At 46.5% G+C, this 27,303-nt stretch overlaps 3 protein-coding genes across 9 annotated transcripts in view; 1 reads left to right on the top strand and 2 right to left on the bottom strand.

Annotated features, from left to right (window-relative positions):
- The window catches only part of ATL1 (atlastin GTPase 1), a 29,108-nt gene extending 23,279 nt beyond the window's left edge, over positions 1-5,829 (top strand). The window contains exons 12-14 of one of the 2 annotated variants that reach the window (XM_042047010.1): positions 71-502; positions 2,100-2,114; positions 5,060-5,829. In XM_042047010.1, the coding sequence (XP_041902944.1) occupies positions 71-502; positions 2,100-2,114; positions 5,060-5,170 (558 nt within the window). In that variant the 3' untranslated portion in view covers positions 5,171-5,829. The remainder of the gene's footprint in view (positions 1-70; positions 503-2,099; positions 2,115-5,059) is intronic. The other variant, XM_042047011.1, reaches the window with a different exon arrangement.
- Positions 5,830-6,072: 243 nt separating this feature from the next.
- SAV1 (salvador family WW domain containing protein 1) lies at positions 6,073-21,553 on the bottom strand. Its single transcript, XM_042047012.1, has 5 exons — positions 21,393-21,553; positions 19,321-19,767; positions 12,029-12,299; positions 11,046-11,189; positions 6,073-7,232 (listed from the first exon to the last, which is right to left on the bottom strand). Exons 1-5 carry the CDS (start codon positions 21,484-21,486, stop codon positions 7,031-7,033), a joined length of 1,158 nt encoding a protein of 385 aa, XP_041902946.1. The 5' UTR covers positions 21,487-21,553; the 3' UTR covers positions 6,073-7,030.
- A 1,312-nt stretch (positions 21,554-22,865) lies between these two features.
- The window catches only part of NIN (ninein), a 59,531-nt gene continuing 55,093 nt past the window's right edge, over positions 22,866-27,303 (bottom strand). For all 6 annotated transcript variants that reach the window (XM_042047353.1, XM_042047352.1, XM_042047356.1 and 3 more), the window contains one exon: positions 22,866-26,627. In XM_042047353.1, the coding sequence (XP_041903287.1) occupies positions 26,418-26,627 (210 nt within the window). In that variant the 3' untranslated portion in view covers positions 22,866-26,417. The remainder of the gene's footprint in view (positions 26,628-27,303) is intronic.

Genomic DNA, 27,303 nt, shown 5'->3' with positions numbered 1-27,303 from the left:
TGTTTCAGCAGTGATTTCCCTGTTTCAGCAGTGCCATTTCAGCAGTGCTCTCCCCACCTTCCCCACGCAGGTGTGCGGAGGGGACAAACCCTTCCTGGCTCCCAGCGACCTGCAGGCCAAGCACGTGGAGCTGAAGGACGAGGCCGTGCGGCTTTTCCGCGGGGTGAAGAAGATGGGAGGGGAGGAGTTCAGCCGGCGCTACCTGCAGCAGCTGGAGGCCGAGATCGACGAGCTCTACATCCAGTACATCAAACACAACGACAGCAAGAACATCTTCCACGCCGCCCGCACCCCGGCCACGCTCTTCGTCGTCATCTTCATCACCTACGTGCTGGCCGGTGTCACCGGCTTCATTGGCTTGGACATCATAGCCAGCCTGTGCAACATGATTCTGGGCTTGACACTTATCACACTCTGTACCTGGGCTTATATCAGATACTCTGGGGAGTACAGAGAACTGGGCGCAGTAATAGACCAAGTGGCCGCAGCCTTGTGGGACCAGGTAGGCTAAAGAGCTTTTGATTTCAAACCAGCACACTAAAAGCACCCTCCCTGCACCCCACTGGGTTTTTTTAAGCCTTGAGTTTTCCTGATTTTCCTCCCCTTTGAGATGGTTTTGGCTTTTAGGGTTAGATCCAGCTGCTTGTGCTGGGATCAGTGCAGGGAGATCTGTGCCCTGTTTTAATTGAAGCTCTAATCCATTCCTTAGACCTTCCAGATGGGGAGAGGAGGGGCAGAGGAATTGTTTTCAGATCAGTTTGTAGAGTTTGTTGTAAGGGGGAGGTCATGGGGCAGCACTGGCGGGGTGAGCAAGGCTGGAGCTGTGTCCCCGAGCCTCCAGTTCCTGTCCAGTGTGGAAAACAAGCTGTGTAGATCTGAGAAAACTCCCAGCAAGCTCTTTTGTTCTGCCTTTTTCTTTCCTACTTGTCTTACCCGTCACCAATGTGAGTTGGTGGAGCCTTGTGGGAATAGGCAGCTCTGCCCTGGATCCCCCTGGGGAGGATCCTGGTGTGTGTGCTTGGTGTGTGCATGCCTGTGGGTGTTAAAGAGGAGCAGCCATCGCTCTCCCCTGCTTCAGGGCAGGGATTTTGGCTCTGCCAGAGGTAAAGGCCAGCTCTTGGCTCTCCTTGTTTTGGCACCAGACCCTGATTTCCCATTGCAGCCCTTCCCTGTTCCCACAGCAGAAAAGGGAAAGCCCAGCCCACACAGACTCCCACTGACCCCCTGCACCCCGTCCAGGGCTACAATCCCTGTGCCCAAAGAGCCAAAAGGCTGCAGTGCCCTCCTGCCCTTCCCACGGCAGAGCTGGAGGAGCTCATCCCTCAGGAGCCATCCCAGGTCTAATTTCTGCCAGGAAGGGCCCTTCTCCACCTGCTCCCTCCCTGCTTTTCCTGCACCAGCGAGGTTTTCATGGAGAGCAAGCACATTTCCCTGCTTCCCTGTGCTGCTGCAGCTGACCTTGCAGCTTTGGGGGAAATAAAGGCAACGTTTACTGATGTTCCTTCATTGCAGAGCTGGGCAGTGGTGCTGCTCAGCAGAGACGTCCCTGGTGTTCCAGCTGGATTCATCCCAGCTGCCCTGTCCCCAGCAGCCTGAGCACCCCCAGTAAAGCCCCCTGCAGTGGCTCTTTGCCCAGGGGCACTTCCCAGGAGCCTTTGGGATATGCTGGAATATTTAAGCCCATCCCAGTGCAGGAAGCAGTGGGAGTTCAGCAAGAACAGGACACAGCAGGAAAACAGAGGTGCTGCCCACTTGCAGCATGTCCAGCTGGGGGAAAACAAAGAGGGTAAAGTGCTTGGAGCTGTTCCTGGCTGCCACAAGCCCCCATGGCTTTCCAAGCAGAGGGAAAGTTCTCCCAGGAAGGAGCTGTGGCAGAGGGGAGGTGCTGGGTTGGGCAGTGTCACCGTGCCCACCACAAGCCAGCGGCTCTGTCCCACGGCAGTGGGACCAGGTGCAGGAGGGATGGACGGAGCAGTGAGGGGTCCTGCAAGAGGGGGCCAGTTTGGGATGAGCCCCCCTGGGAGCACCCCATGGACACCTGTGATACACAGAGCTGTTTCTTTCTCTTTCTGTCTCCCCCTTCCCAATGCCTCTCCCAGGGAAGCACCAATGAGGTAAGTGGCTCTTGTTCTCCGCATGCTGCTGGGGCCAGCCAGGCCCTGGGCTCCTGGGAAAAGCATCTTGGCCCCAAAAGCATGTCTGGCCTGGTGGAGGATGGGAGTCACAAGGGCTTGGGGCAGCAGCTGCTGGCCTGGCTGGCTCTGGCTGTTCCCTGTGATCCAGATGCCTGGGCAAGGGTGTGGATGTGGGCACGGCGCTCCAGGCGCTCCTGGGAGCCAAGTGGGAGAGAGATTTGGGTGGGGAACGAGGAACGTATCAGAGGATACGATGGGGATTTTCGTCTTTCTCCCAGCAGTTCTGTTGGGGGATTTTCCTGTTGTGCCAGGAGGTCAAACCCAAACCCCAGATTGTTTTGGAGCACCAACTGTGCAGGTGCAGGCAGGGACAGCCTGGCCAGGCCTCTCCGTGCTGCTGGAAGTGCTGTGGGTGTTGTTTTTTGGGAAAAACCACCCCATAATGGATTAAGCTGAGTGCAGAACCTGGGAGGCACAGTTCATCTCCCAGCATCTCCCTGGGCAGCACAAGGAATACAATCCTGCTCTCCCAGCGTGGGAGGTTCTGCCCCACTCAGGGGAGACCCCACCTGCAGAGCTGCCTCCAGCTCTGGGGTCCTGTGTCAGAAGGATGTGGAGCTGCTGGAACAAGTCCAGAGGAGTCACGGAGATGCTCCCAGGGCTGGAGCCCCTCTGCTCTGGAGCCAGGCTGGGAGAGCTGGGGGTGCTCACCTGGAGAAGAGAAGGCTCCAGGGAGAGCTGAGAGCCCCTTGCAGGGCCTAAAGGGGCTCCAGGAGAGCTGGAGAGGGACTGGGGACAAGAGGGAATGGGTTCCCAGTGCCAGAGGGCAGGGATAGATGGGATATTGGGAAGGAATTCCTGTCTGGGAGGGTGCTGAGGCCCTGGCACAGGGTGCCCAGAGAAGCTGTGGCTGCCCCTGGATCCCTGGAAATGTCCCAGGCCAGGCTGGACAGGGCTTGGAGCAGCCTGGGATAGCCAACCATGTCCCTGCCCATGGCAGGGGGATTGGAGCTTGGATGGTCTTTAGAGGTCCCTTCCAGCCCAAACCATTCTGGGATTCTGATTTATGATCACAGCCCCAGCAGCTCCGTGTGCCCGGCTCCTTGTGCTCCTCCTGCCCAGCACTGCAGGATCCCAGTGTGAGCCCCTGGAATGTTCCTTGGGCAAAGCCTCACCAGGATCTGCCTAAACCAAAAAAAAGGCAACCTTCCTGCACATGGATGTTATTCCAGCTCTGTGTCCGAGGGCCTCCCTAGCCTGGCTGAGGTGTGAGACGAGACCTTTCCATGTTTTTCTGTGTCACCAAAGGCTGCCAGCTCCAGCTGGCAGTGCCACCTCCTGAGCCACTGGATTCTGTGGAGAGTTCCTTTAGAAGAAATTCCAGCTGTTAAAAACCCTCCCACCCCTCATCCCTCCCAGCAGCCAGGGCAGCCCTGTGAGACCCCAGGGATACCAACCCCAGCAAGAAGCAGAACATGGGATTTGCTGTGGATGAGGTGTTGAACAAACCCTGCCAAGTAAAAATGAGCACTGTGGGACTGGTTTGGCAGCACAAAACCCTCTAAAGCAGCACAAAATGCTGCAAGGTCGCTTAGATGGGGCTTGAAGGTGAATTTTCAAGGAAGACAAGCAGAGAAGCTGTGTGAAGTCCCCTCCACCAGTCCACTGTGTTCCCAAACAATCCCAAAACGCCACTTTGTTCCCAAAGGCCTGTTTGGGATGTGATCAGCGTCCTGTTGGACACCTCTGGAGGCATCTCAGCCCTCACCCTCCTCCTCCTCACTGCCCCTTCAGCCTCTCCTGCTTCATTCAGCCCCTGAGCCCACAAGGAACACGTCACCCTGTCAGTGTGGGTTCCTGCTGGTCAGGTGCCTCTTCCCACCCTTTCCAGAGCTAATCCTGGCCTGCCAGCGGTCCCCAGCAGGAACTGGTGGGAGTTGGGTTGGTTTTTTCCTCCCTCAGCGACAAGTTCATTTGAAATGGGAACGTCAGCTCCGTGATGGTCACACCAAATCCTCTGCAGCCAGAGCCATGGCCTGGCACCCCCTGTGCCGCTTTCTCTGGGACAAAGGTGGGGAACAGGCAGGGAGGGACATGGGGAGTGTTACTCTCCTGTCACCCCCATGGGACCGGAGCCTGGTCCCAGCCCTGTGGGTGCTGTGCCATCGGTTCCGTGTGGGAAGCACAGCTCCGGGGCAGCCCCGCAGCTGCTCCCGCCTGTTCTGAGCCTGGCCTCGCTCCAGGACAAACGGAAAACAGTAAATTCAGAAGGAAAAAATCCGCATTATCTGCAGAAGAATGATGGGGACAATGACCCGTCACACCCTGATCACCTCGGGGAGCTGCCTGAGGGGGGAAAGCAAACGCTGAGGCTGCAGGAATTGAAGCTGCGTGAAACACGAAGGGAAAAACAACCCCCAAATCCCTCACTCATAGTCCAAATAATGGATTTAATACAGCTCTAGGGGCATGAGGTGTTCGAAAAATTGGAATTGTAGAGTCACAGAATATCCTGAGCTGGAAGGGACCCACAGGGATCATCCAGGGCAGCTCCTGGCCTTGCCTGGACATGCCAGCAATCCCACCCTGGGCATCCCTGGCAGCGCTGTCCAAACACTCCTGGAGCTCTGGCAGCCTCGGGGCCGTGCCCATTCCCTGGGGAGCCTGGGCAGTGCCCAGCAGCCTCTGGGGGAAGAACCTTTCCCTGATCTCCAACCTAAATTCCCCCTGGCCCAGCTCCAGCCACTCCCTCAGGTCCTAAATCCGTGAGCTGGAGCCTTTTGTGTGTTGGACACTTGACCCAACCGCGCTGGTGCACAGAACATGCAGGGGCCATGATGGGCTGGAATGGATTGGGATTCCCTGGGTTTGGGATTCCCTGGGAGTGGGAAGGGGCTGGCCAGTGACTGTGTTTCTCTCCCCAGGCCTTGTACAAGCTGTACAGCGCGGCTGCCACCCACAGACACCTGTACCACCACGCCTTCCCTGCGCAGCGAGCCGAGCCCGCCGACGACGCCGACAGGAAGAAGGTGTAGGGAAGAACCCCACAGGGCACAGTCCCGGCCTGTTCCCAGCCGTGCATGGCCGAGGCACGGATGTCTCCTCCTCGGATCGACATCCTCACCCCGTGTCCATCCCCGATCCCGCTGGGAGCAGGCGGAGCGGCCCCGCCGGGGCAGGGCCAGCATGGATGTGTCCTGTCCCTGTGTACATACGGCACTGCCGCAGCCCAGAGCTTTGGTTTGTCATAGCCAGCGACTCCCAGCTCGTTTATGAAGCCTTATTTCCCCCTTCTTAATTAGTCACCACTGAGGAAACGATAATTTACGTGATACCGCAACTAAAAAGGCTGAAGCTTATCCAAGAGCCAGTTTATTTCAGGTACTTGAACAAGTTATAACATGTAACCACGGTTTTTTCCTTCGTTTAACTGTTCAATTACATAAACATGATTAAAATGTATTAACTTGCTTTATCAGACACTGTAAGGGCACTTCTGCTATGGTCTGTTAACGGTGCTGTGAGGAACGCCGCCGTTGCTGTTTGTCTGCACAAAGTGTCACTTTGTAGCTGTGTTGGAGGAAGTTTCACTGTATTTCTGTACATATTTATCCATGATAGTGCATAGGACGTGTGGTACAGTTCTATTCTTTTATTGTCAGGACTATTAAAGTTTGCTTCTGGTTCCTAAGAAGTTGGTTCTCCAGGGAAAAGTTATTCACTTGCCAGGCAAGAGCTTCTCCTCTGGGATTTTTTGTTTTTGGTTTGATTTGGGATTTCAGAGTTGGTGTTTTGAGGGTAATTCACCCACTGACAGACCCAGAGCTTGGTGGCACCAAGAGCTTTGATTGTCTCAAGCCCATGTGGCTTTTACTGCTTGTAAGAACGGTTTATTTGATGTTTTAAGAGGCCACAAACTCAGTCACACAACCCTTGGTTCATCGAACAAAATGATTTTTATTGAATTAATAGGATTTACAAGAAATGTACTTTTTTTGTCTGCAGTGTTTATTGCACTGAAAAGAACCCATAAATAACATATCAGGACAATTAATGAACCAAATGAAATTACTGGAGAGGGTAACCGGACAATTTATTTTCCCCAAGTGAGGAGCTTTAAGACAAAAGCTCATTAAAAAAACAGTAATTGCTGTTACATCCCTGATTTTCCCCGTGGGGTGGCACAGTGGGTCAGACAAAGCTACTGCCTTTCTACTGGAGCGGGTCAGATTTTGGGAAATGCAGGATCAAAACCACTCTGCTTAGAGATCTTGGTCTTTAGGAAGGTACAAGTGTTCCCCCTCTGAGTAATCTGTGTGAAAATTAGGAGTAAGTCTGGAGTACTAATGAGCTAAAGTAAAAAATAAGGCAACTCAGGCTTCACTTCAGTGAAGCGCTCGGATCCGAAGGGTGAAATCAGCTCCTGGTGGGACTGAACAGGCCCAGGGTTGGTGTTCTGTACATTAAAGCTGTAAACAAAGAGCAGAGCTCTCTCAGGAGAGGGATCCCAAATCCCAAGGGAAATACCCCCAACGAGGCATCTGGATTTGGACAACGTTTGGAAGCCAGGACATGACAGTTGCATCTATTGCCCTTAAAAAATACATAGCCAGCTTTTAATACTGCAGCTGGCTGGTAGGAAAGAGATCAAGGATCAGGGGACCCATCAAACTGCTGGTTTCTCAGGATAACAAACTACTCCCGGTACGGAAAAAAAAGATTAACAAACAATTTCCACTTTTATAAACAACACATAATAAATGTAGAAAAATATTCAAGAGGATAATAACAAAGGTGCAACGTCAACAAAAATAAGCTGCCTTTTCAACAAAAGCACTTTTCCTTTGAGAGTTTGTTTGTGGGTGTGAGAAGAACCTGTCAGAGCTGGCTGGAGCTCAGTAGTTGGTGCCGTGCTGCTGCGCGTACCACTGCTGCCGCTGCTGCCGGTGCTCCAGCTCGGTGAGCAGCGCCTGCCTGTAGGCCTCGTACAGCTTCACGATGCGCTCCAGCTCCTTCATGAACAGCAGCTTCAGCATCCCCTGGTACGTGTCCAGGTCGGCCAGCTGGAACAGCTCCCACTTCAGGATGTGGTCGTACCTGGGGGGAGAGCAGAGAGGTTTCTCCAGGCTGGTACTTGAGCAAATCTGAATTAGCCTGGTTTACGTGGTTGACACAAAAATGAGGAGTTGGGGAGTGGAAATGAGCTGGAGAAACATCACAGGGAAATGGCACAGTCCCAGCTAACACACCAAAAACCTCCAGGAATACAGGAGATCCCCTTAACTGACCAGAATAAACCAGAGGAAAACACGGCCTGGGGGAGCTGGGGGTGTTCACCTGGAGAAGAGAAGGCTCCAGGGAGAGCTCCGAGCCCCTTGCAGGGCCTAAAGGGGCTCCAGGAGAGCTGGAGAGGGACTGGGGACAAGGCATGGAGGGACAGGACACAGGGAATGGCTTCCCAGTGCCAGAGGGCAGGGCTGGATGGGAGATTGGGAAGGAATTCCTGGCTGGGAGGGTGGGGAGGCCCTGGCACAGGGTGCCCAGAGCAGCTGTGGCTGTCCCTGGATCCCTGGAAGTGTCCAAAGCCAGGTTGGATGGAGTTTGGAGCAGCCTGGGATAGTGGAAGGGGTGGGATGGGATGGTTTTTAAGGCCCTTTCCAACCCAAACCATTCTGGAATTCTATGGAAATGCATTTTGGAAGCATTGAACAGCAATTCCATTCACAAGACACCTGGAACATTTACCGTAAAACATCTGTTAAAATCGGAGTAACACAGACAAGTGAATTCTTCCAGCAGCTCAGCAGGTACCTCCCAGGGGATGGGGACAGTGCCAGCCTTCCCTCCCAACCAACTGTTCCCAATCCAGCTGTAACGAGTGTTCTTGGCTGCTTAACCTCTCCAATTAACCCCTCTTGGTTAATTAGCAGCAATAATCTACAATAAATATTTAATGCAAGCCCTGATGTGGTTCCACCCTCCTTTCCTGCTTTTCCCTCATTACAATCCACTCACAATCTGATTTGCTTAGCTTGGAAATAGGGAGCTGACTGCTCTGATTATTACAGAACAGGAGAAACTCATGGAATAACGGAATTATTTGGTGCAGCTGAGGCACAGGAGAAGATGGATTCACCTGAGTGAAGGCTGAAGCTGAAATACCAGTGAATTTATGGAAATAAACTGCATTCCCCACTGAAAGGTCACATTCCAGAGGCATCAGAGAAGCACCAGGACGTGCAGGTGACTTCCAAAGAGGCTCTGAGGAATTTTAAGAATTTAACTAAAACTGAGCACAGCTTCTATAAACTTCCTAAAGAACAGCTTCTGTACTGAAGTTATCCCTAATCCTGACAGGGCTGCACTGCTAAAATCAGTTTTCTCCCCCAAAAAAAGAGAAATAACAAATTGCAGCTGTTTGGAGTTTGAGCTCTGTATTGACAAAGAGGGGTTTGAAGGTTTCCAGGTACAGCCACCTTTGGGAGCACCTTGGGATTGTTGAGATCACAGGAACAACACCTTTCCCTCTCTCTCCTTTCCCACTCATGAGGAGCCAAATAAACCCCTGGCTGAGAAACAGGAGGTTACTAGAACAGAGCAGGCAGCCAGAATATCCCATGCCCTGGGCTTTTCCCAGTGGATACCAAGGATTTAATACAAACCAGGACGGTGTCAACACAAGAGACGCTGATTTGCCCTGAATCTCGACAGCCTACAGTTGGGTAGGGCTGGAAGAACAAAGTCCTGCCTTCGGATCCCAGCTCCAAAAGAGGTGGGGAAGAACCTGAACCATGTGATCTCTGCAAGGAAGGAATTTTGGGAACTCATGCCACTGTGGGAACAGCTCCCAGATTGGGATACCTGAAGAGGGAGAAAGATCCCATTTGAGAGTTGAGCCAAGGGTTAAGATCAAGTTTGGAGTCTTGACGGCAGCGTGAGACTCCGAGAGCTGCACTTGGGCTCTCCAAACAAAACCCCAGAGATGCCAGGAGAGGGGAAAAGGATTCCTCAAGGGAGCAAAAATTCCTTGATACTGGACAGGTTTGGGCTGGAAGGGACCTCAAAGCCCATCCAGTGCCACCCCTGCCATGGGCAGGGACACCTCCCACTGTCCCAGGCTGCTCCAAGCCCCAATGTCCAGCCTGGCCTTGGGCACTGCCAGGGATCCAGGGGCAGCCCCAGCTGCTCTGGGCACCCTGTGCCAGGGCCTCCCCACCCTCCCAGCCAGGAATTTTTCCCTATAAAGTAGGGACTATTTTGGCTAACACTTACTGGACTCTCTATTAAGCTTTTTCTAACCCTAATTCTTTTCCCCTAGAGAAATTTGTTGGAAAAACCCCTAATATTCCCTATTTTTGCCATAATGATCTACTTTTCTCAACAAAAACAACTGGGCTTTACAGCTACGTGGATTTACAGTGCCAGGGGTAAGTAAGAAACCGTAAGAAAATAAACCAAATTATTTCAGTGCAAAACTGTGCTGATAATTAAAACCTTGTCTCAGCCTACTTGATAGAAAGAAATCCCTGAGTAATTGTTTGTCTTATATTTGTTTCTCAAGTTTGAAGACAAATATCCGAAAGAATCCACACAACACAGACTGAACTATTTAAAATTACATTGTCTGGATGTGCCAAAGAGCTAAATAAAAAAATGCAGTTGCAGGCAAAAACTGGAAGTATTTCTAGGGAACAAATCCTACAGGCTACAGGAACTAAGTGTGGAGCCTCAGTGAACTGGGGGATTTTAGGGCAATTTAAATCTTTATGGGCTGCTGGCAAACCCAGCAGTCACAAGAAGTAATAAAACTCATTCAAACTGTAGTTACTAGAAGCAGGTAATAAAAATAGGGAAATTTTTTTAGTGGGAGTCACATCTCAGCCTGAATTTGCAATTCCAGACTGGCCTCGCTGCTGTAAAACTGAGTTTCCCCATATTCTCCCTACAAATAGTAGATGATTTAATAATTATTAAACCATATTTGGGGTTTTATTGCTTTCTATTCAGTGTAACTGTTCTGCAGAGCTTGCACCCATTAGAAAATCTCATTTGTTTATGCTGACTCAAACCTTTTTTTTGGAGGAAACTCCCTGTTCCTGTAGCAGTTTATGTGACAAAATGACTTTTTATTACCACTTAGTTTTTAATTCAATTTCTTGAACAGAAATATAGGAATAGAAATATAGATGTCAGCCTGTATTTGGCCTTCCAGGGCCTAAAGGGGCTCCAAGGGAGCTGGAAAGGGACTTTGGACCAGGGATGGAGGGAAGGACAAGGGGAATGGCTTTATAAATTCAGGTTGGCTATCAGGAAGAAATTGTTCCCTGTGAGGGTGGGGAGGCCCCAGCACAGGGTGCCCAGAGCAGCTGTGGCTGCCCCTGGATCCCTGGAATGTTCCAGGCCAGGTTGGCCAGGGCTTGGAGCATCGTGGGATAGTGAGAGGTGTCCCTGCCCATGGCAGGAGTTGGAATGGGATGTTTTTTAACTTCCCTTCCAACCCAAACCATTTCATGATTCTATGATTTAAAATTCTTAAGGGTGAAGGAAAAGCTGTGCTGTTTAAAAAGAAATATAAGAGACATGAGGAAGTTACACCCTAAAAATGTTTCACATATTTTCTGAGCACGTGGTACTGCTCTTGTAAATACTCTGAAAGCAAAATACATCCTTCACTCTCTGACAGAGCTTTCTGCAAGTTGTGTGAGCTGCAAGAAGTGATCACTTCAAGTAATGCCTGAAACAAAGCAAATTAATGTGGTAAACATTTGGTACAACTCCCTCAGGCTGTCAACCTCAGCCCTGATGCAGCTAAAAACCAGATACTGCACAAGCTCCACTGTCAGTCGTGGAAATTCAATTTTTTTTTCACTTTCAGTGTGAAATGCAGAAGAAAAAAAGGCAGAATCTCACTTGACAGGAGCCCTGGCATAGACCTGCAGCCAGTCAGGGATCTCAGCACTGTGGTAGGGGTTGGCAGGGACCAGCAGGGGTTGGCTCCTCTCCGCGGGCTGCGGCTGGTAGGACACGGGGGGCGGCTGATCGTAACGGGGAACGCTGCAAGGGACAGGGACAAGCGTCACCTCCACTGCAATCATGGAGTTATTAACATTACACAGACATTAATTAGTGCAAAGGCTGGTGTGCAACCTCACACGGGGCGTTGCCTCAGCTGGCCCGCACCGAGCAACCTGCTGCTGCTGTTGTGGTAGAATTCACCTCAGCCCCACTCACCAGAGCACAACAAAGCCCTGGAGCTGTTCTTAAAAAGTATTGATTCATATAATCCACCAGTTAATGTATTAGAACAGATGTATTCAGGCAGCAGCTGATCAGAGTTATTCCATATAAAGGTATCCCTATGTATTTATTTATCTTTTGTGCCACAAGCTGAAGAACTTTCTCTTCCTGGGTATCCGCAGAATAGACTGAGCAGGAGAAATTAACAGTTAATTAAATATTAACAATTAACTGTTAGATTTGGTGTGTATTAACAATTAATATTGGATTTGGTGTGTATTAATTTTATTTTACCTTGAAATTATGAGTAGCTAAAATATCCATTTTAATTCCAGACAAGACTTAATTCATGTTTCACATGTTCAGAGCATCTCCAGGAACATCAGATCAAGCTTCCTTTCAGTTTACATTTCAATTCTGTTCTCAGCAACTCTGATGTTTTACTGACAGCTGAAGAGCTGCTTTGTTAGATTTAGGAGCAATATCCTGCTTCTAAACTTCAGAAACATGAGACAAACCCCCAACTTTTTCTAAAAACCTTACTGAGAACCAGCAAAGCTGAAAATAAGGATTTTTTTGTATTTGATCCAAACCCAGCTCCACTGCCCTAAGTGGACAAAGAAACCCAGGCAGAGCAGGGAAGGTGGGAGGCTCACCTGGGAGCACAGGGGTGTTTGTACTGAGCCCTTTTGTTGATGTGATCCACGTAGTAGACCCCGAATTCCGCGGACTCCACGCGCTCCCAGCCCGGCGGGAGCCCCTCCCGCTCCAGAGGGTGGCTCCAGTGGGTTGTGTTCGTGTTGTGATCTATGTAGTATTTCCTTCCTCGGATAGTCCAGTCCACTGACCAGCCAGGAGGAAGAGGTAAATCTTCAGAACTATGATTTGTTAAGTTTCCTAAAGATGTAGCAGCAACTCTCCCGATGCCTACAACAAAGGGAGATCAGTGGTTAGTTCAAGATTTACAGAAATTTTAATTTCTGTTAATAAATTATTACAGCTGCTTCATTTATCAACAAAAAAACCCCCCACAGCTCTTTTTCTAGTTAAAGTCAGAAGTGAAAACCATCCAGAAAAAATCACTGAGTCCCAACAAAGCCTTTCAGGTGAACCAGTCAAGAACAGCAACAGGACAAGGTAAAAGGAGAGAGGAGAGACAAGCAGGGTTGGGGGTACAAGAGCTGACAGGAATCAGTAGCTGATTAAATTCCCACCTCTTCCCTGGAAACAGAGCACAATTGGGATTTACCTGTCACTAAATTTAAGAGATTGCTCAGTAGCACTTTGAATTATGTGATTTGTTGTAACACACAGAGAGCTTTTACAAATTAGCAGCTGGATGGTGAGACGTGACTACAGGAACAGCTCCTTTCCCATCCCTTCCTAGGGATACTCGAGAAGCTGGGTGAAATAAAAGCTAGATGAGCAAGTACAGAAAACTCATATAAAAACCACCCCCAAGACACCCAACCACAAAAACCAAGTGACATAATCAAGAATTCTGCAGGTTCTTTCCATCCCTGGGAATTCGCTACGTCCTGGATGTGCTGGGCTAAATTCAACTCTCTTTTAAAATTCATTTCAAGTAATTCCCTCCAGTCACTCACAGTTAAACAGTTCTACAGTTAAACACTGTCTGGTTTTAAAGACAATTCCAATTACCTTTTCATCCCACAACCAAATAGATCTATTCAATCCCATTATCACCAGAGTTTGTGTGTTACTATTTTCCATAGCCAGCAGAAGGGATTTGGGAGTCACTTTTCCCACTTTTTTAGAAGTCAGAAATCACCCCCTCACACATTTACTGACAGGAATACACCCCCTCCTTCTTTTTTTCAGGAATAACATTTTTGTGGGGTTATTTTTTGAGAGAAGGGAAACGCAGAGTCTCTCTGATCTAAAATGACAGCCTGAAATCTGGGTGAGCTATTTCCTAACAAAATACAACAATAATCCAAAATAAAGTTACAGGAAGGCTCCAGAACAACTGGATAAATAAAAAATAAATTAAACCCCCCCTCAAAAACATCCTCCTGAGTTTCTTTAAAGCTTTATCCTCATCCATAAATCTTTTTCCAGCATTGCCATGTTCTGAGCTGTTTGGCCTTAAAGGATTTCCTCGTTTCAGTACTTACCTATTTGTCAGCATCATCAAGGGAAGCTGATGGCTGTGTCCATCTTTAATTAGGATTGAACAACCTAGACCTTAATTCCAAAGACACATCCTGGAGGCTTCCTGACCTTTGGAAGGACTGGGGCAGGGAAGCTGGTTCAGCCCCTTGCTACAGTGGAGGCACTGGTTTGGTTTTCATGCCACTGACAAAATACAAACATTTCAGCTTCTTGAAAATGCAGTGCTTGGGATAAACAGATCCAGGATTTCCCCCAATTAACTGAACCTCTGGGTTGTAATTTCATGGATGTGTAAATAGTGACTGTTAAATCAACACTGCCAGGAGATCTGAACACAAACTTGACTGAGGGGGGAAAAAAAAAATCCGTATTTTTCTGTTTACTGTTAAAATCGCATATCCCTGTATTTTTCTTACAGTTCCTCCTCCTGAAATTCTGGCCTCAAATCCATAGATATTTATATTTACTCCTTGGGGTAAAGGTTAATGCTTCCCAACAGCTGGAAGAGGTGCCAACCTCTGCACCACCACGTTCTCCTGACACATGGATTCTCCCAATGCCAGCTTATTTTTAATTTCCAAGATGCAAAGAACGAAAGTAACACCAGGCCATAAATGTTTTTTCCATTCCTTTTGCCACGTTGATTTCATACATGAAGAAGCAGAGCCATTAAAATAAATTTATACAGATGTAGAAATTACCAGTTTTGAACAGTGTTCCATGAATGTGAAATCAAAGTCTAGACTTAAAAACTGATGGTTTTAACTATCATTTTTCCCTTAAATCACAGATTATATTGGAATATTCTCTGTGTTGGAAGTTTTAAGATGTTGATATTGATAGGGCCATAAAGCCTTCAACCCAGTGTGGCATGAAAATCAACAATTAGTGCAATTTAGACATTTTCTCATATAAAATTCTTTTTTAGAGATCAAAAGAAATTGTCTGTTGGCTTTCCTGATAAATCTCAGCTGTTCCTTTGTGGGAGAATGGATACACACATAAGAGAAAAAGCTCCTCCTATAGTTCTGACCAGTAAGAGAAGAGGAAAATCAACTTTTTAATATATATAAATATACCTGTAAGTATCAACAATAAGACCAAACAACACTTGGAAGAGTAAATTCCTATGTGACCTTTTCCAAAGTATAACCCAAAGAAGAAAGTTCCAAGACAGCCTAAATCCATGGACTGTGAACACTGCCTTTTCCATGGCAAATTGCCAGGAATGACATTTTCTGTATTTAAATTCCAGGTAAAGTCTGAGCTCTAAAGCATTTTCACAGCAGCCCAAAGCTGCACACAGGATTTTCCTGCAAGCACCAGGGATATTCCCTGGATTATGGGCTGGCACCAGATTTATGTATCCCAAATATAAAACCTGAACAGTTTTTATACAAACATCCAGTGTAAAACCTGGGGTTTTCCTGGCATGGAGGACATGATCCCTACCACAAGATACACCGAACAAGTTCATTGTAACTCTCAGGATTTTTTTGCTCACACACTCTTTTAGCTGTAACAAGACAGAAATCCTCATTCTTCCTGCTTTCCCAAGGAACACAGTTGCTTAAATTATTCACTTTTTCCAAATGTTTCCTTTCCTCTGCTTAAGGATGAGCACTCTCTGGAGTGGCATTATCAAACCTCAAGGATCGTCAACAGTTAATTTAAATGTATGCATTTGTAAAACCTTTTCAAAATGTCTCTTTTGAGCTTGTCAAGCCTCATTTGGAAATTCTGAATATAATATAATATAATATAATATAATATAATATAATATAATATAATATAATATGGAGTATTTTTTGGTTCAGCTGTTACTTTTAAGGAACATCAATATTAAAATTATTTGAGGCTTTAATTTTCCTTCCATTTCTAACATCTTCAACTTAAAATCTTGAATTAATTACCTCTGAGCACCACATTGCAATGCACTTTATCAATGCAAGGAGTTCTTTCTCTTAAAAATGTAATTGAAGCCAATAAAGTCACAAGTGAGAATAATCTGTAGTGTGTTCTTCACTCAAGGAAACTGTGTTTGGTTTGTTCCTTTGGGAAGGAACAAAGGAACTGGAAGTGATGTCAGTGCTTTCCCAGCTCAGTAAAAGGGCTTTACTCTGAGGGCACCCTGCCTGGAAAGAAGTCCAAGCCCTTTGGAGCAAAGATTTCCAGGCCAGCTAAGGGCAGCTCTTCAGGTAAGAAGGACAGGAGAGAAATCCCATCACCAGCATAAAGGGGAAAGAGTAAAACCACAGGAGAAAGCCTCACTTGGGTAGAAAATGCCCTGATGCTGGCAGAGAAACTTCAGAGCCCAGGAACTCCCCACATGTGGCTTCACCCAAATTTCCAAGTGCTGGAGAACAAATCTTACAAAACAGTATTTGTCTTTAATTAGCCCAATTGTCTTGAGAGCCTTTTTTGAAGATGCCAAAATCCTCTCCCTTCCCCTCATCAGAGTGGGGTGAAGAGCAGGAAGAGAAGATGAACAAACTGTTTAATTTTGAAGGAGTAAGTAATAATAAAGTAACACAAAGTTCCAGTAACTGTCCTGTTTAGACAGGTCTGCAGGTCCCAGGCCTTCCTAACCCACTCCAGAGCATCTGAAGGAACTTCCTGAGCACAAGCACCTCTTTAGTTGGTGGGAATGGGGTGTTCCAAGCAAGCACAAACTCACAAACAGGAAATGACAGGAAGAACTCTGAAAACTTCAAGAATTATGCTGCAAAATTACTGCAAAATCAGCACAAAAGAAGAACAGGGCAGGAACTGCCATTTGTTTAAAAATGTGAGAAGTGTACACACAGAAAAATAAAACCAGTGCTATTTCAGCTCTAAATGGGTTTCATGCCATCATTTGTATCTATTTTGCTCTTACATTAAACAAGTTTGCAATTTTTAAGGGGTGCAGCTTAACAGACGAACCAAAAGCACACTGGATTCTCTGTTGACTGTTTTTCTCCTGTGACATCCCAGTGAACTCATCACAATCCACCACCAGAAAGTGCCTTTACAGTGTGATTTCAAGCTCAGCAATTTTCACAGAAGACACAGAAGAATGTTTCAGCTTACCGCTCACACAGGTACAAATAACTCTGAGGTCTTGGTTACAAGTTAGTTCCAATCTACACTGTAGGTATAACTTCAACCACAGACCTCCCCAAAACTTTAACCTAGAAAAGAGGAAAGAGATGGCGAGGAAAGACAGGTAAAGTCTCTTAGAATTAAAAGTTTGAAAAGGACACTAATAAAAAAAAAAAAAATTAAAAATCTAAGAAATGCCACAGAGGTAGCTAAACATACAAAATTAGGAGGTATCTCAACTGAAAACACTGGTCAGGAAAATCAGCAGCATTGAATTGCTAATTAGAAACAAATTTAATGAAAATATGGAAAGGAGGACATGGTAGAAGTGAATCACAATGAGAGAGAAAACATGACTTCAAGGAGAAATGCCTATTGAAGGACATGGCACTGCTAAAACATCAACTGCTGAAAAACCACAGGGCTTCCCTAAAGACCTGGCTGAACACTTTGAAGATCTCGGTAGGAACACGTTTTGAACTTCTCTCCAAATTACAAAGAGGAGAATCTTGATTTTGAATGAAAGCTGAAATTCACAGGCACTTCTTCACCTCCAGACTGCAGCTTCCCAAAAGTCATCTCAGTGTGACCACCATGAAATATCATCAAAGCAAGAACACCTTGTGTTCACCAGGCAACATCTCCTTGGGAATCCACCCACACCACACCAGAACTGGCCAAGGGGACCTTTAGAGGGAGCCTGGGAGAGGAGGGAAAGGGGAGAAGGCAGCATTTACAAACTCCAGCTAATAAACAGACTTTTCATTTGGAACTGCAGGCATTAGGCAATTTTGCCATCAATTATCTCAATGAAGAGAAACACCAATGGGGATGTGTAAAGAAAAAGTTAATTTAGACAAAGACAGTGAAAGCAACAGGCTCAGTATTCTGGAAATGCAAGAAAAAGAAACAAGGAATTACAGAGAGATTTGGGTAACTCAAGGAAAACACTGAAGGTCTGAAGGCAATGGAAGGTTCAAATAAAAAGAAGCTTAACAGTGAGATGAAAGAAGTAACAAAATCTAAAATTTTCTTTTTTTGGGCCACATAATTCTTTAAGAAAAAGGAAAAGAGGATTTTAAGAGTTCATATGGAGATGAAAAAAAACTGAGGAAAGGGAAAACATTGGCAGTTGAAAGGCTCACCTTTGTCTCTCCCTGTTCCTTTGTGGGAGGATACATTAAATACTCACCCATCACAAACCTGTGTAGAATTTGTTCAAACTATTAAATGTTAAAGTATGAGAGTGAATGACAAAACCAAACAAACAGGAGCAGCTTCTTTATGATTTCCAGGGCTAAGAGGGCACAGGTCAACAAAGAGCAGGAAAAAAAAATCTGTTTAGGAAGATGTTGCTACAATTGAGAAAAATATGGCTGTGGAGCCCTTCTTTTAAAAATTTGATATATTAACCTCCACTTCCAAGCTACAGCTTCATTTCTGGAAATCTCCTCAGCAGACACAGCTACTGTGGTAATTCTGAAGGTTAAATTGATGGATTGGTTTGAGAAATCCTCCCCTCCTGCCTCTCCTCCCTAAAATATCCCAGCACACACTACGAGGTGCTTGTTACCTGGACCAGGTAAATGTTTAATGACTGTTGGATGAGCATCAACTGGCAGAGGTGGATGGTTTGCACACAAAATCCAAGTAGGTCGCATATATTAACATTTAACAAAATAAAAGGAGGATTGAAGTAGCAGGCCTTAAACACCAGCATTTCAGAATTTCCCTGCTGGAGTTTCCATTTTTCATGGAAGTATTTCTGTGCTGAAGAAAACAAAAGCACTGACAGGTTCTAATCCCACACACGAGGTCAGTAAAGTTATCATTAAAAGTTGATGTTCTGCCCCGCAGATTTATTTTTCTAGACAGGAGGTTTATTTTATTAGACACTAATTGCTATCTTGTTTACAGATTATAAGTGACAACGAATTTCATATTGAAGGTACATTATTTACAGGTTTGAAATGTTTGTTTCAAACTCCTCCTTGGGCATAGCTTTTGTAATATCAAAGACAGAATTAAGTATTTCAGAAAAATAATATTTAATGGATTCTTCTTTCTTATGCTGTTGTTTTAGAAAACAAAGGCAAGTTGCAGTCAAAGTAAGGGGGGAAGAGGCATATTTACAAACAATTTTAAAAGCTAAAGGAAAGGAGGCAAGGACTAGGAAGTCAATTTCAGCACTAATTAGATGCCAATTTGCTAATTACACAAAGCAGTCATTTCTCCCTTTTACTATTTATAGGAAATTATTTTAATTATTGAGGTCAAATCCAAACAATGAAATTAAATAATAAGATGATAGTTAAAATTTAATGATAATAACAATAATAATAATAATAATGCTGCAATATAATTTAGAGCTGTTTGTTAATTCTCTACAGCATGAAAATAGGAGATGTCCCTCAATGAATAAAATTCCTTGCTAGCCAGCAAATGATGTGCAGAGGAGATGTACATATGCCTGGCATTAAAAAACCCAAACTTGCTTGACCTTACTCAGTTTACTTAGTAAAATAATCCTGGTTTAAGTCTGTTTTTCCTTTCTGGGTATGTGTGATCAAACTCTCAATTCTAATTATTTAGATCCCAGAAACGCCATGAAAAAGCAGCTCTGTCCTACACACCTCAAACACGATCCTGATCATCCAGACACACCTCTGCACCCACCGAACTCTCAACCAAAACCGTATTTTTAACAAAAGCAACAACGAATCCTTACCTGAAGTGTGCCTCGCATGATTCTGGGACATCCTCTGGAAAAGATCACTGTTGTGTTCATAATACCTGTAGTCCTCGTGCAGGCGGTCGTTCAGCTGACGTCTCCTCTGGGCATCGTAGAAATGATCGTAGTAATAGCCCCGGGCTCCGGCGTCGCCGTTCTCCAGCCCGGGACTGGCTTCGGAGAGGAAGGACTGCGAGGAGGAGCCGTATTCCCTCGGGACCTCAGCCAAACTCCTGGCAAGGTAGGAGGGTGCAGACAGTCTGTTGCTTTCTCGCCTCATTATTTCGTGAGGCGGCCTCTGCACCGGAGTTCGGAGGAAGCTCTGGTTCCTGGAAACAATTCCATCTCCCCCCGGCGGGTAGGCAGAGGATGTGGAGTCAGGAGGGCAGATATCAGTTCGTCTTGGAATGGTTGGACCGTGACGGATAAATGAAGGCATCAGATCTGATAGAGAGCATGGAGGAGAAGTAAGAATTCTGCCTATACAGTATCTGAGCGGCCACGGTGATTTACACCCTGAAACTGAGAAATTCACGTGCAGAACACACTCAAGGCACCTCTACTGCCTATGTAAATGTGATGGGAATGCTGCAGAGTGTCCTGGTGCAGCAGAAACCAGCACACCCCACAACAGCAGCAGACTGGTGCCAGGACAGAGCAGTTCTGCCAGGAGAACTGCAGCTACAACAAACAAACCAACCCCAAACCCATCAAAAAAACCCACACAAGTGAAAAAACCCCCAAACCACCCACACTGTGTTGTGGCTACATCAGTCAGGGTTCGTATCTCTCTATGAGAAGGGTCAAGAAAATCCAAATATCCTGGTTACTGCTTCATTGGGAATGCTGTCCATAACTGGGAATGACAAGATGTTAATGCCCACAGGAATTCAGAACAGAAACAGAATTCACACTACCCCCCCTAATCCCAGAGTCACAAAGTTCAGCCAGAAAAATGCTGTCATTCCATAGACGTTAAGTTCTCAAATTATCACAGAGATATTTCACTTTCCCCTTTACAATTTCACTGCCTCCCTTCAGTAAGTGAAACATCCCTCCTCTCCCTACTTTTACTTTCAACATGATATAAATAAGTAGTTTCCTTCCAGGTAAGTCAATACAAATCATAACTTTCATATAGAATGAGATTATGCCTATTATTAATTACTCCTTATTAATAAACTCTTACAATTTATGGTTAAAATCTGGTGCACCCCAGAAGGTGTCAGCAATCAATCCAATTATTTATTGTGTAAACAAACCCATTTCAGTCTCGGGTTGTCTTCAAAGACCAAGGAAACCAAACCTAAGTGCACTTTCAGTGTGTATTTGTTGGGTCCAGCCCTGGGAGCACAGGGCTGTGGCATCAGAGCCACGGGAAGATCCCTGCATCCCAGGTGACCTCACCAGGCTGAGTCATGGCTAGGACCTGGAGCGTTTGCTTCCGCAGGGATTTTATGCAACTGCCTGGCGGGACAGTTATCTCATTCCACAGCGCCCAGATCGGGAACACAACCACTCCATTCTGGAAAGAGCGCGGGGTCACGGAATCACGGAATCACAGATTGCTTTGGGCTGGAACGGTGCCCCGAAGCTCACCCAGCTCCAAGCCGTGCTACAGGGACACACCTCCACTGTCCCAGGTTGCTCCAAGCCTCATCCAACCTGACCTTACGATCACTTCGGTTCATGTAAAAACAATGCCTGGAGACTGTCTGAACCCCGGCCTGCTAAAACGGAGGAACCCAGGACCGAGAAAATACAAAAACCCACCAAGTTTGGGTACGCTGAGCACCCGGTGGCACAACGCGTGCAGAGCTCGCTTTGAAAGTCGGGCTTCCTTTCAGTTTTAACTTCCCTCTGTTATCTCCCAGAGCTCACAGCATGATTAAACACACATTTACAGGGAGGAATAACCCCCACATACACCCACAGGGATGAGGCCCCCTCACCCCGCCAAGGCCGCGCAGCTCCAGGGCCCGCCAGACCCGTACCGGCCGCACACAAAGGCCTCGGGCCGCGCCCCCCGGAGCCCCGCGCCGGTGTCGCCCGGTCCCCCCGATACTCACTCCGCAGCAGCGGGCTCGTCTCCTTCTTCACGTACTTCCCCTGCACCTCGCCCGGCTTGGAGAGCTCCGTCCGCGTCTTCTTCCGCGACAGCATCCCACCTCCCGGCCCGCTGCCACCGCCCGCATGCCCGGCGCCGCTCCCCGCTCCGCAGGGCGGGGGGGGGGGGGTCCGGCCGCCCCCGGGGGCCGGGCCGGGACCAGGAGCGGGGTTGGGATCGGGATCGGGATCGGGCCGGGCCGGGGGTCGCTGAGGGGACGCGGCGGGCGCGCGGGGGGTTGTGGGAAGGCGGCGGCCGCCGCCCTCCGGGCCGGCCGCGGGGCAGCGCAGGGGAGGGGGCGCGGCCACAGCGCCCCCGCGCGGCGGGGAGGGCGCGGCCCCTCAGGGAGCGGCGGGAGCCCGGGAGAGCAGAAATGCCGGGATAGCTGGAATTCCCGGAATGACACAGATCCCGGAAAAACAGAGATCCTGGAGCAACAGAGGGACAAAATCACAGTGACAGAACCACCGAATCGTTTAGGTTGGAAAAGCCCTCCCAGACCATCGATTCCAACCTGTGACCGATTCCCACCTCGTCAGCCAGCCCGGAGCGCTGAGTGCCACGGTCCGGTGCTCCCCTGGACACCTCCAGGGATGGGCACTCCAACACCTCCCCGGGCAGCCCCTTCCATTACCTGATAACCCTTTCCATGGAGAAATTTTCCCTAATATCCAATCCAAACCTCCCCTAGCACAGCTTGAGGCCGTTTCCTCTTGTCCTTTGGGAGCAGAGCCCGACCCCCCCGGCTGCCCCCTCCTGTCAGGGACTTGTGCAGAGCCACAAGGTCCCCCCTGAGCCTCCTTTGCTCCAGCCTGAGCCCCTTTCCCAGCTCCCTCAGCCGCTCCTGGTGCTTCAGACCCTTCCCAGCTCTGTTCCCTTCTCCAGACACGCTCCAGCCCCTCAGTGTCTTCTTGTGAGGAGCCCAGAACTGGACACAGCAGTGCTTGACCAGGGAGGTTGGAGCAGGAGCCCACTGTGGTCCCCTCCAGCCTTTCCCATTCCATGATTCTGTGAAAGGCTTGCAACAAGCGCTCAATACTTTCCACATAAAGGTGAAGAGCAGGGATGCAACTTCAGCGGAACATATGCCAAGATGTGTTCACTCCCTGTCAGTTTTTTACTAAATGTCATACTTTCATAATGGAAGAAACTGCTTTTCAGAGCTGTTAAACAGTCCTTTTTATTAGTGTGTATGCCTCTGACAAATTTGCAGATACTACTTGAAATATTTACAACATCCATGGGAAGAAAGCTGGCAGCTGCCCCTGGATCCCTGGAATGTGCAAGGCCAGGTTGGATGGGGCTTGGAACAACCTGGGACAGTGGAAGGCGTCCCTGCCCATAGCAGGGAATGGAACTGGATGGGTTTTAGGTCCCTCCCAACCCAAATTATTCTATGATTTTGATGTTGGATAAAAAACAAAAGACACAAGTATGCATCATACATTAATGTATTTTTTTTGCTCATTATAAATAATGTGTAAGTTGCTTCATCTCTCAGTTTTACATGATGTTCTCAGGACAATATATTACACCAGAACAAAACAAATTCAACAGAAAAAAAAAATATACATTTGTTTTCATTTATACAGAAGTAGTTTTTCATGAAATGACACCAAACAGGAGACTGAACAGGTAAATGATGGAAAACCTGAGTGACAGGGATGGCATTTCCTGGAAGTAAACAAAAGGATTTCACTCTTGATAGATCCAGACTGTTCCCCCCTGCTGTACCTAACACATAACCTGTCTAAAATGAAATATGTTACAATCCCTTTTCTTTCCCCAATCAGAATTCAAACGATTCCATTTTCCTTGTATTTAAAGTACTACTTGGGGCATGTGCCATGATACAGACTTTTAAATCATTCTGAATTGACAAGTAGCACTTCAACTGCATGAATTTCGTACACCTACATTTAACTTGGGGTCAGTCCCCTTCCAAAACCCCCCAACCTGAAATGTCTATGTGCCTTTATTTTCACAGTGTTTCATAAAGTAAGAGATGAAAACATTTAAAACACCTTCTGGTAATGAAGTAGCTCATATCTGACATGGCAGGACCTGTTGTAAAAACAAGGCCTAAAAGTTCAGTGATTTTTGACTGCAACAATAACATTAAATACTTTGGTTTTTGCCTATTCTGCATAGGAGACACATTCATGCACAAAACGCTGCTAATGCTTCATAAATTATGTGTTTCTATGCTTATTTTCAGTAGCCTGGACTTTGCAAAACAGCTGCTTCTCTTCTGAGCTGACACAATGAATTAAGAAACAACGTGACACCCGTCTGGAAGCAGCACTGCCTTTCTCTGGGATCCCTCCCTTTGGGAAGGGATTGTCCTGAATTGTCCTGTAGCAACCGAGCCAGTACAGTACAGGAAGGCTAAAGGCACTTCTGAGAATTAATTCACACAAATATTCCACTGAAACTGGAGGCTTGCCTCAAAAATATTTACCAATAGGACATTTTCCTCCTCCTCTCTCCTGTAGATAAGTTGGGTTTTTTTGAAGTTTAGTGAAAGAGAAGTAGAGCAAGGTAGGATAGGGGAGAAAAGGAAAAGCCAAAAGTCCCATTTCCCTGTTTCTGCCCTTCTCCCTTTTTGGTGCTGTGCTCTAGCAATGACTGTATGTTTGGTTTATAAAAGCCTGGTAACTGCCAGGAGATTAAAAGAATTAGTTAAGTAGTCCAGCTTTTACAATTGAGCAATGTGAGAGTAATTGCACAATAATTTAAGCGAAATATTCATTCCTTCCTTTTAAACTTTGGTCACAGACAGAAGTAAATCAAGGTCAAGGTATGAAGTAGCCTTAAAATGTACTAGATAATAATACTTTTTGCAAATACAGTTCTGAACTTCATTTCTTTTGCTTCCTGGAAGTATTTTGGAACTTTGCTAATTTCCACAGCAAAATGGGTTTAGGATGTGCTCTGTTCCCACTTTGCAAACACACAGCCCTGGTACCCACACAGAGATTTATTATAACTCAGACCATGTGGTGATTAATAGCAGAAGTAACAAGAAATCACTACTCCAGCTTTTTAAACCCTGAGATTTCGATCAATCTGAGACATTTCCAATTTGTGAAAAGATTTTTGCAGCCTCTGAAAAATCTGTAAATCCTTGAATTTGGGATGACGTGGAGAAATCTCCACAGCGTGCATTTAGAAGAGCACAGCAGTGAAATAATTTAGGACGGTGTGATGCTCTGACATGATTCTTCTATGATTCTATTTCCATTTCCACTTTGTTGCCTGCACAAAGCAATGGAGGAGGAAAAGAAGGAGGAAAGGGTCACACCCTGCGTCTAATTCAGTCCATAAACCCTCCAAAATCGGTAAGTAACCCCAGAGACACAGGGAACATCCTCTACAGCCACATCAGTCCACAGTCAAACTCATTTTCCAGAGGGTCCTCCACAGCTTGCAGGCAGTGTTACCCCAGTTTCTGCAGGACTTTTGGCTCCTGACAGAATTATCACCTTGCCAGTGGTCTCTGAGACAAAACACCTCTTCCTCCCCCTCCTCAATCACGTGTATTTAAAGAGGTCCAGTTTCAAGTATTTCAGCATGGCCCCCGTCCCCAGTTTGAGTTACAGTGTTTAATTGTGTCTAACTGGTCTGAGGGAGAGCGGGATGGTTAACAACAAACCCTTGAGCAGACAGGCTCTTATCCAGCTGCTTGCTCTGCCAAACCCCTCTGTAAAGAAGGTGTTCCCAAAAAATCTGCATTCTCCCAGCCTCCTCGACTGATCCAAGAGGAGGTACCACCTCTCATTGCAAACCTCGCTGCTCCTCTGCAGGTTGGGGAAGGAGCACCCAGGTAATACTCACCCCAAATCCAATTTGGTTTATCCTGCTTTCCCTAACGTGTTTATCTCCCTCTACTGACTTTAATACCCACATCTAGAGCTGAAGGAAGCTGATTTAGGCTGTTACTCCCTGAGTTCTTCATAACCACACTGCATGTGTTGCTTAACAATTAATGACAGATCCTATTCTAGGATTAACACAAAAGACAAGACTTTTCCAAATTATTCTTCAGGTCAAAGCAGATGCTGCATTCATGGCAAAGCTCCACGTTCGTGAGGATTCCAATAACAGGATCCCACTGAGAGAATCATCCAAGTGCCCCTCTTCATTCTTCTGCCAGCTGTTTAATAAATACACTGCACTGCTTTACTGAATTTACAAATCACATAAACAAAACTCCCCCTCTTTGCTTCTGTTGAGTGATTCTTCCTTGGTTTAGTATAACTTCTTTCCATACACAAAACCAGTAAGGCCTCTATAACTCAGAGCTGTCTGGCAGCACAGCTTAAAGAAAAACAAGTCTTTATTTGCTAGCTGGGAAATTTCTTCAGCTGAAATACTGTCCCACTTAGTTGGAGGCAGTAGTCTAGTTATGTATTTTAAATAAACCTCTTTTTCTGAGCTCTGCAGAGAAACAGCCATGAAGAATAACCCCATGAATAATTAGGAAGCCAGAATCAGTTTACAGGACACAGACCATACCAGGAAAGTCTTGCCTTCAACATTTCTACTGACAGTGATGAAGACTGACCCATCAGCATTTCTAGGTTTGGAGCATGAAGTATGTTAGAAAGCTGAAAATATTGTGAAGTTTTCAGTTCAATAATTTGAGTTTGCTGCTTTAGGCCTTGGCTTCAATCTAGATGATCCAGTACAGGAAATTCAGAATTTAGACTTTAAATGAAACCCAAGGCATCAAAATAAGTTAACCTAGAAAAACAAATGTTCGGGGTTTTTTACATAGCGATGATTACCTTTAGGCAAAACTTAGGAGAAAACCAGTTTGAGAACCAACAAAATCCTCATTTGGCAGTGTCCAGTTGGGAAATTAGCTCTCCTGGGAGGCATTTGTAAGTAAAACTCATTCAATAAAAGAAGGCAGCGCAGTGAGAAGCTGAAATAGTCCCATTTCAGTAAAGTGCACGGGGCTGTGACGCACGGAACAGCTTTGCTATGACCTTATCTCTGACACCGGGCTGAAGGAGGGCGATGCCAAGTTCTTCACTATTCTGTTGAGGTTGGCAATTTTCTCTTCCAGTAAATAATTCTTCCTCTCCGCAGTTTTCTGCCGCTGCTCCGTCACCTCCAGAGCCTTCAGCAGCTGCGCGTTCTCCACGTAGAGATCCTTGACCATCGCGTCTGCTTTCGTGTTCTTGGAAAGCTGCGTTGGGAATGGGACAGGGGCACTCAGCAAATGACAAATAAAAGCACCAAAGGAGGGTGGGGAACTAGGTGAATGTGTGAATTGTGAACTCAGATGTCAAAGGAAAACCCATTCACCTCATTAAAAACCCATCTTTAAAGATGCTGTGAGTATTTTGAGACTGGAAAGATTTCTTTTTTTTAAGGAGATGGGGTAGATAATAGAGGGCTTCAAATCCATCCTGTCAGGTGAGTTCTGCTTTACAGCATTTATCCTCTAAGGATCAATTTAGTGCACAAGAGAATCCACAAGCCTAGTGATCCCACAGAGGTACTTCCAAAAACCCCAAAACCACATCAAACAAAGGATGTATTTGGGGGCAGGAGGCCTCAAAGAAATCAATACTTGATTTTCTCCTCAGGAAAATATTTTTCCTCCTTTTCTAAGCAACTTTTCCAGCTAGGATCCTCAACTGAAATTTTATTTTTGTTGCTTGATTTAGGAAATTAATGAGTAGTGGATTCAGTCCCCAGTTTGGAGGTTTATGAAGCTTTGGGCAAACATGCTGTAATTGAGCTCAAAAGCATTAAATAAAACCACTTTTAACTTTCTTCTGAACAACAGCTTGGCAGCTTTTGCCCACTTAGGGGTTTACAGAAGGAATGGGGAAGGTTTGAGGAAGTCTAAGAACACC

The sequence above is a fragment of the Corvus kubaryi genome, unplaced genomic scaffold, assembly GCF_017639235.1.
Source record: "Corvus kubaryi isolate FWS band 111438036 unplaced genomic scaffold, C.kubaryi_AGA036_p1.0 66, whole genome shotgun sequence".
In the NCBI taxonomy this organism is placed as follows: domain Eukaryota; kingdom Metazoa; phylum Chordata; class Aves; order Passeriformes; family Corvidae; genus Corvus; species Corvus kubaryi.
This window is presented reverse-complemented; position numbering and strand designations above follow the sequence as displayed.

What these genes read in the sequence shown, in the direction of transcription:
- SAV1 (XM_042047012.1), bottom strand. Translation starts at nt 21,486, where the DNA reads ATGCTGTCGCGGAAGAAGACGCGGACGGAGCTCTCCAAGCCGGGCGAG. An exon ending in AAACACCCCTGTGCTCCCAG is followed by an intron (nt 11,190 to 12,028) that starts GTGAGCCTCCCA and finishes TGTCCCTTGCAG; the next exon opens with CGTTCCCCGTTACGATCAGC. An exon ending in TATGCCAGGGCTCCTGTCAA is followed by an intron (nt 7,233 to 11,045) that starts GTGAGATTCTGC and finishes CTCTCCCCCCAG; the next exon opens with GTACGACCACATCCTGAAGT.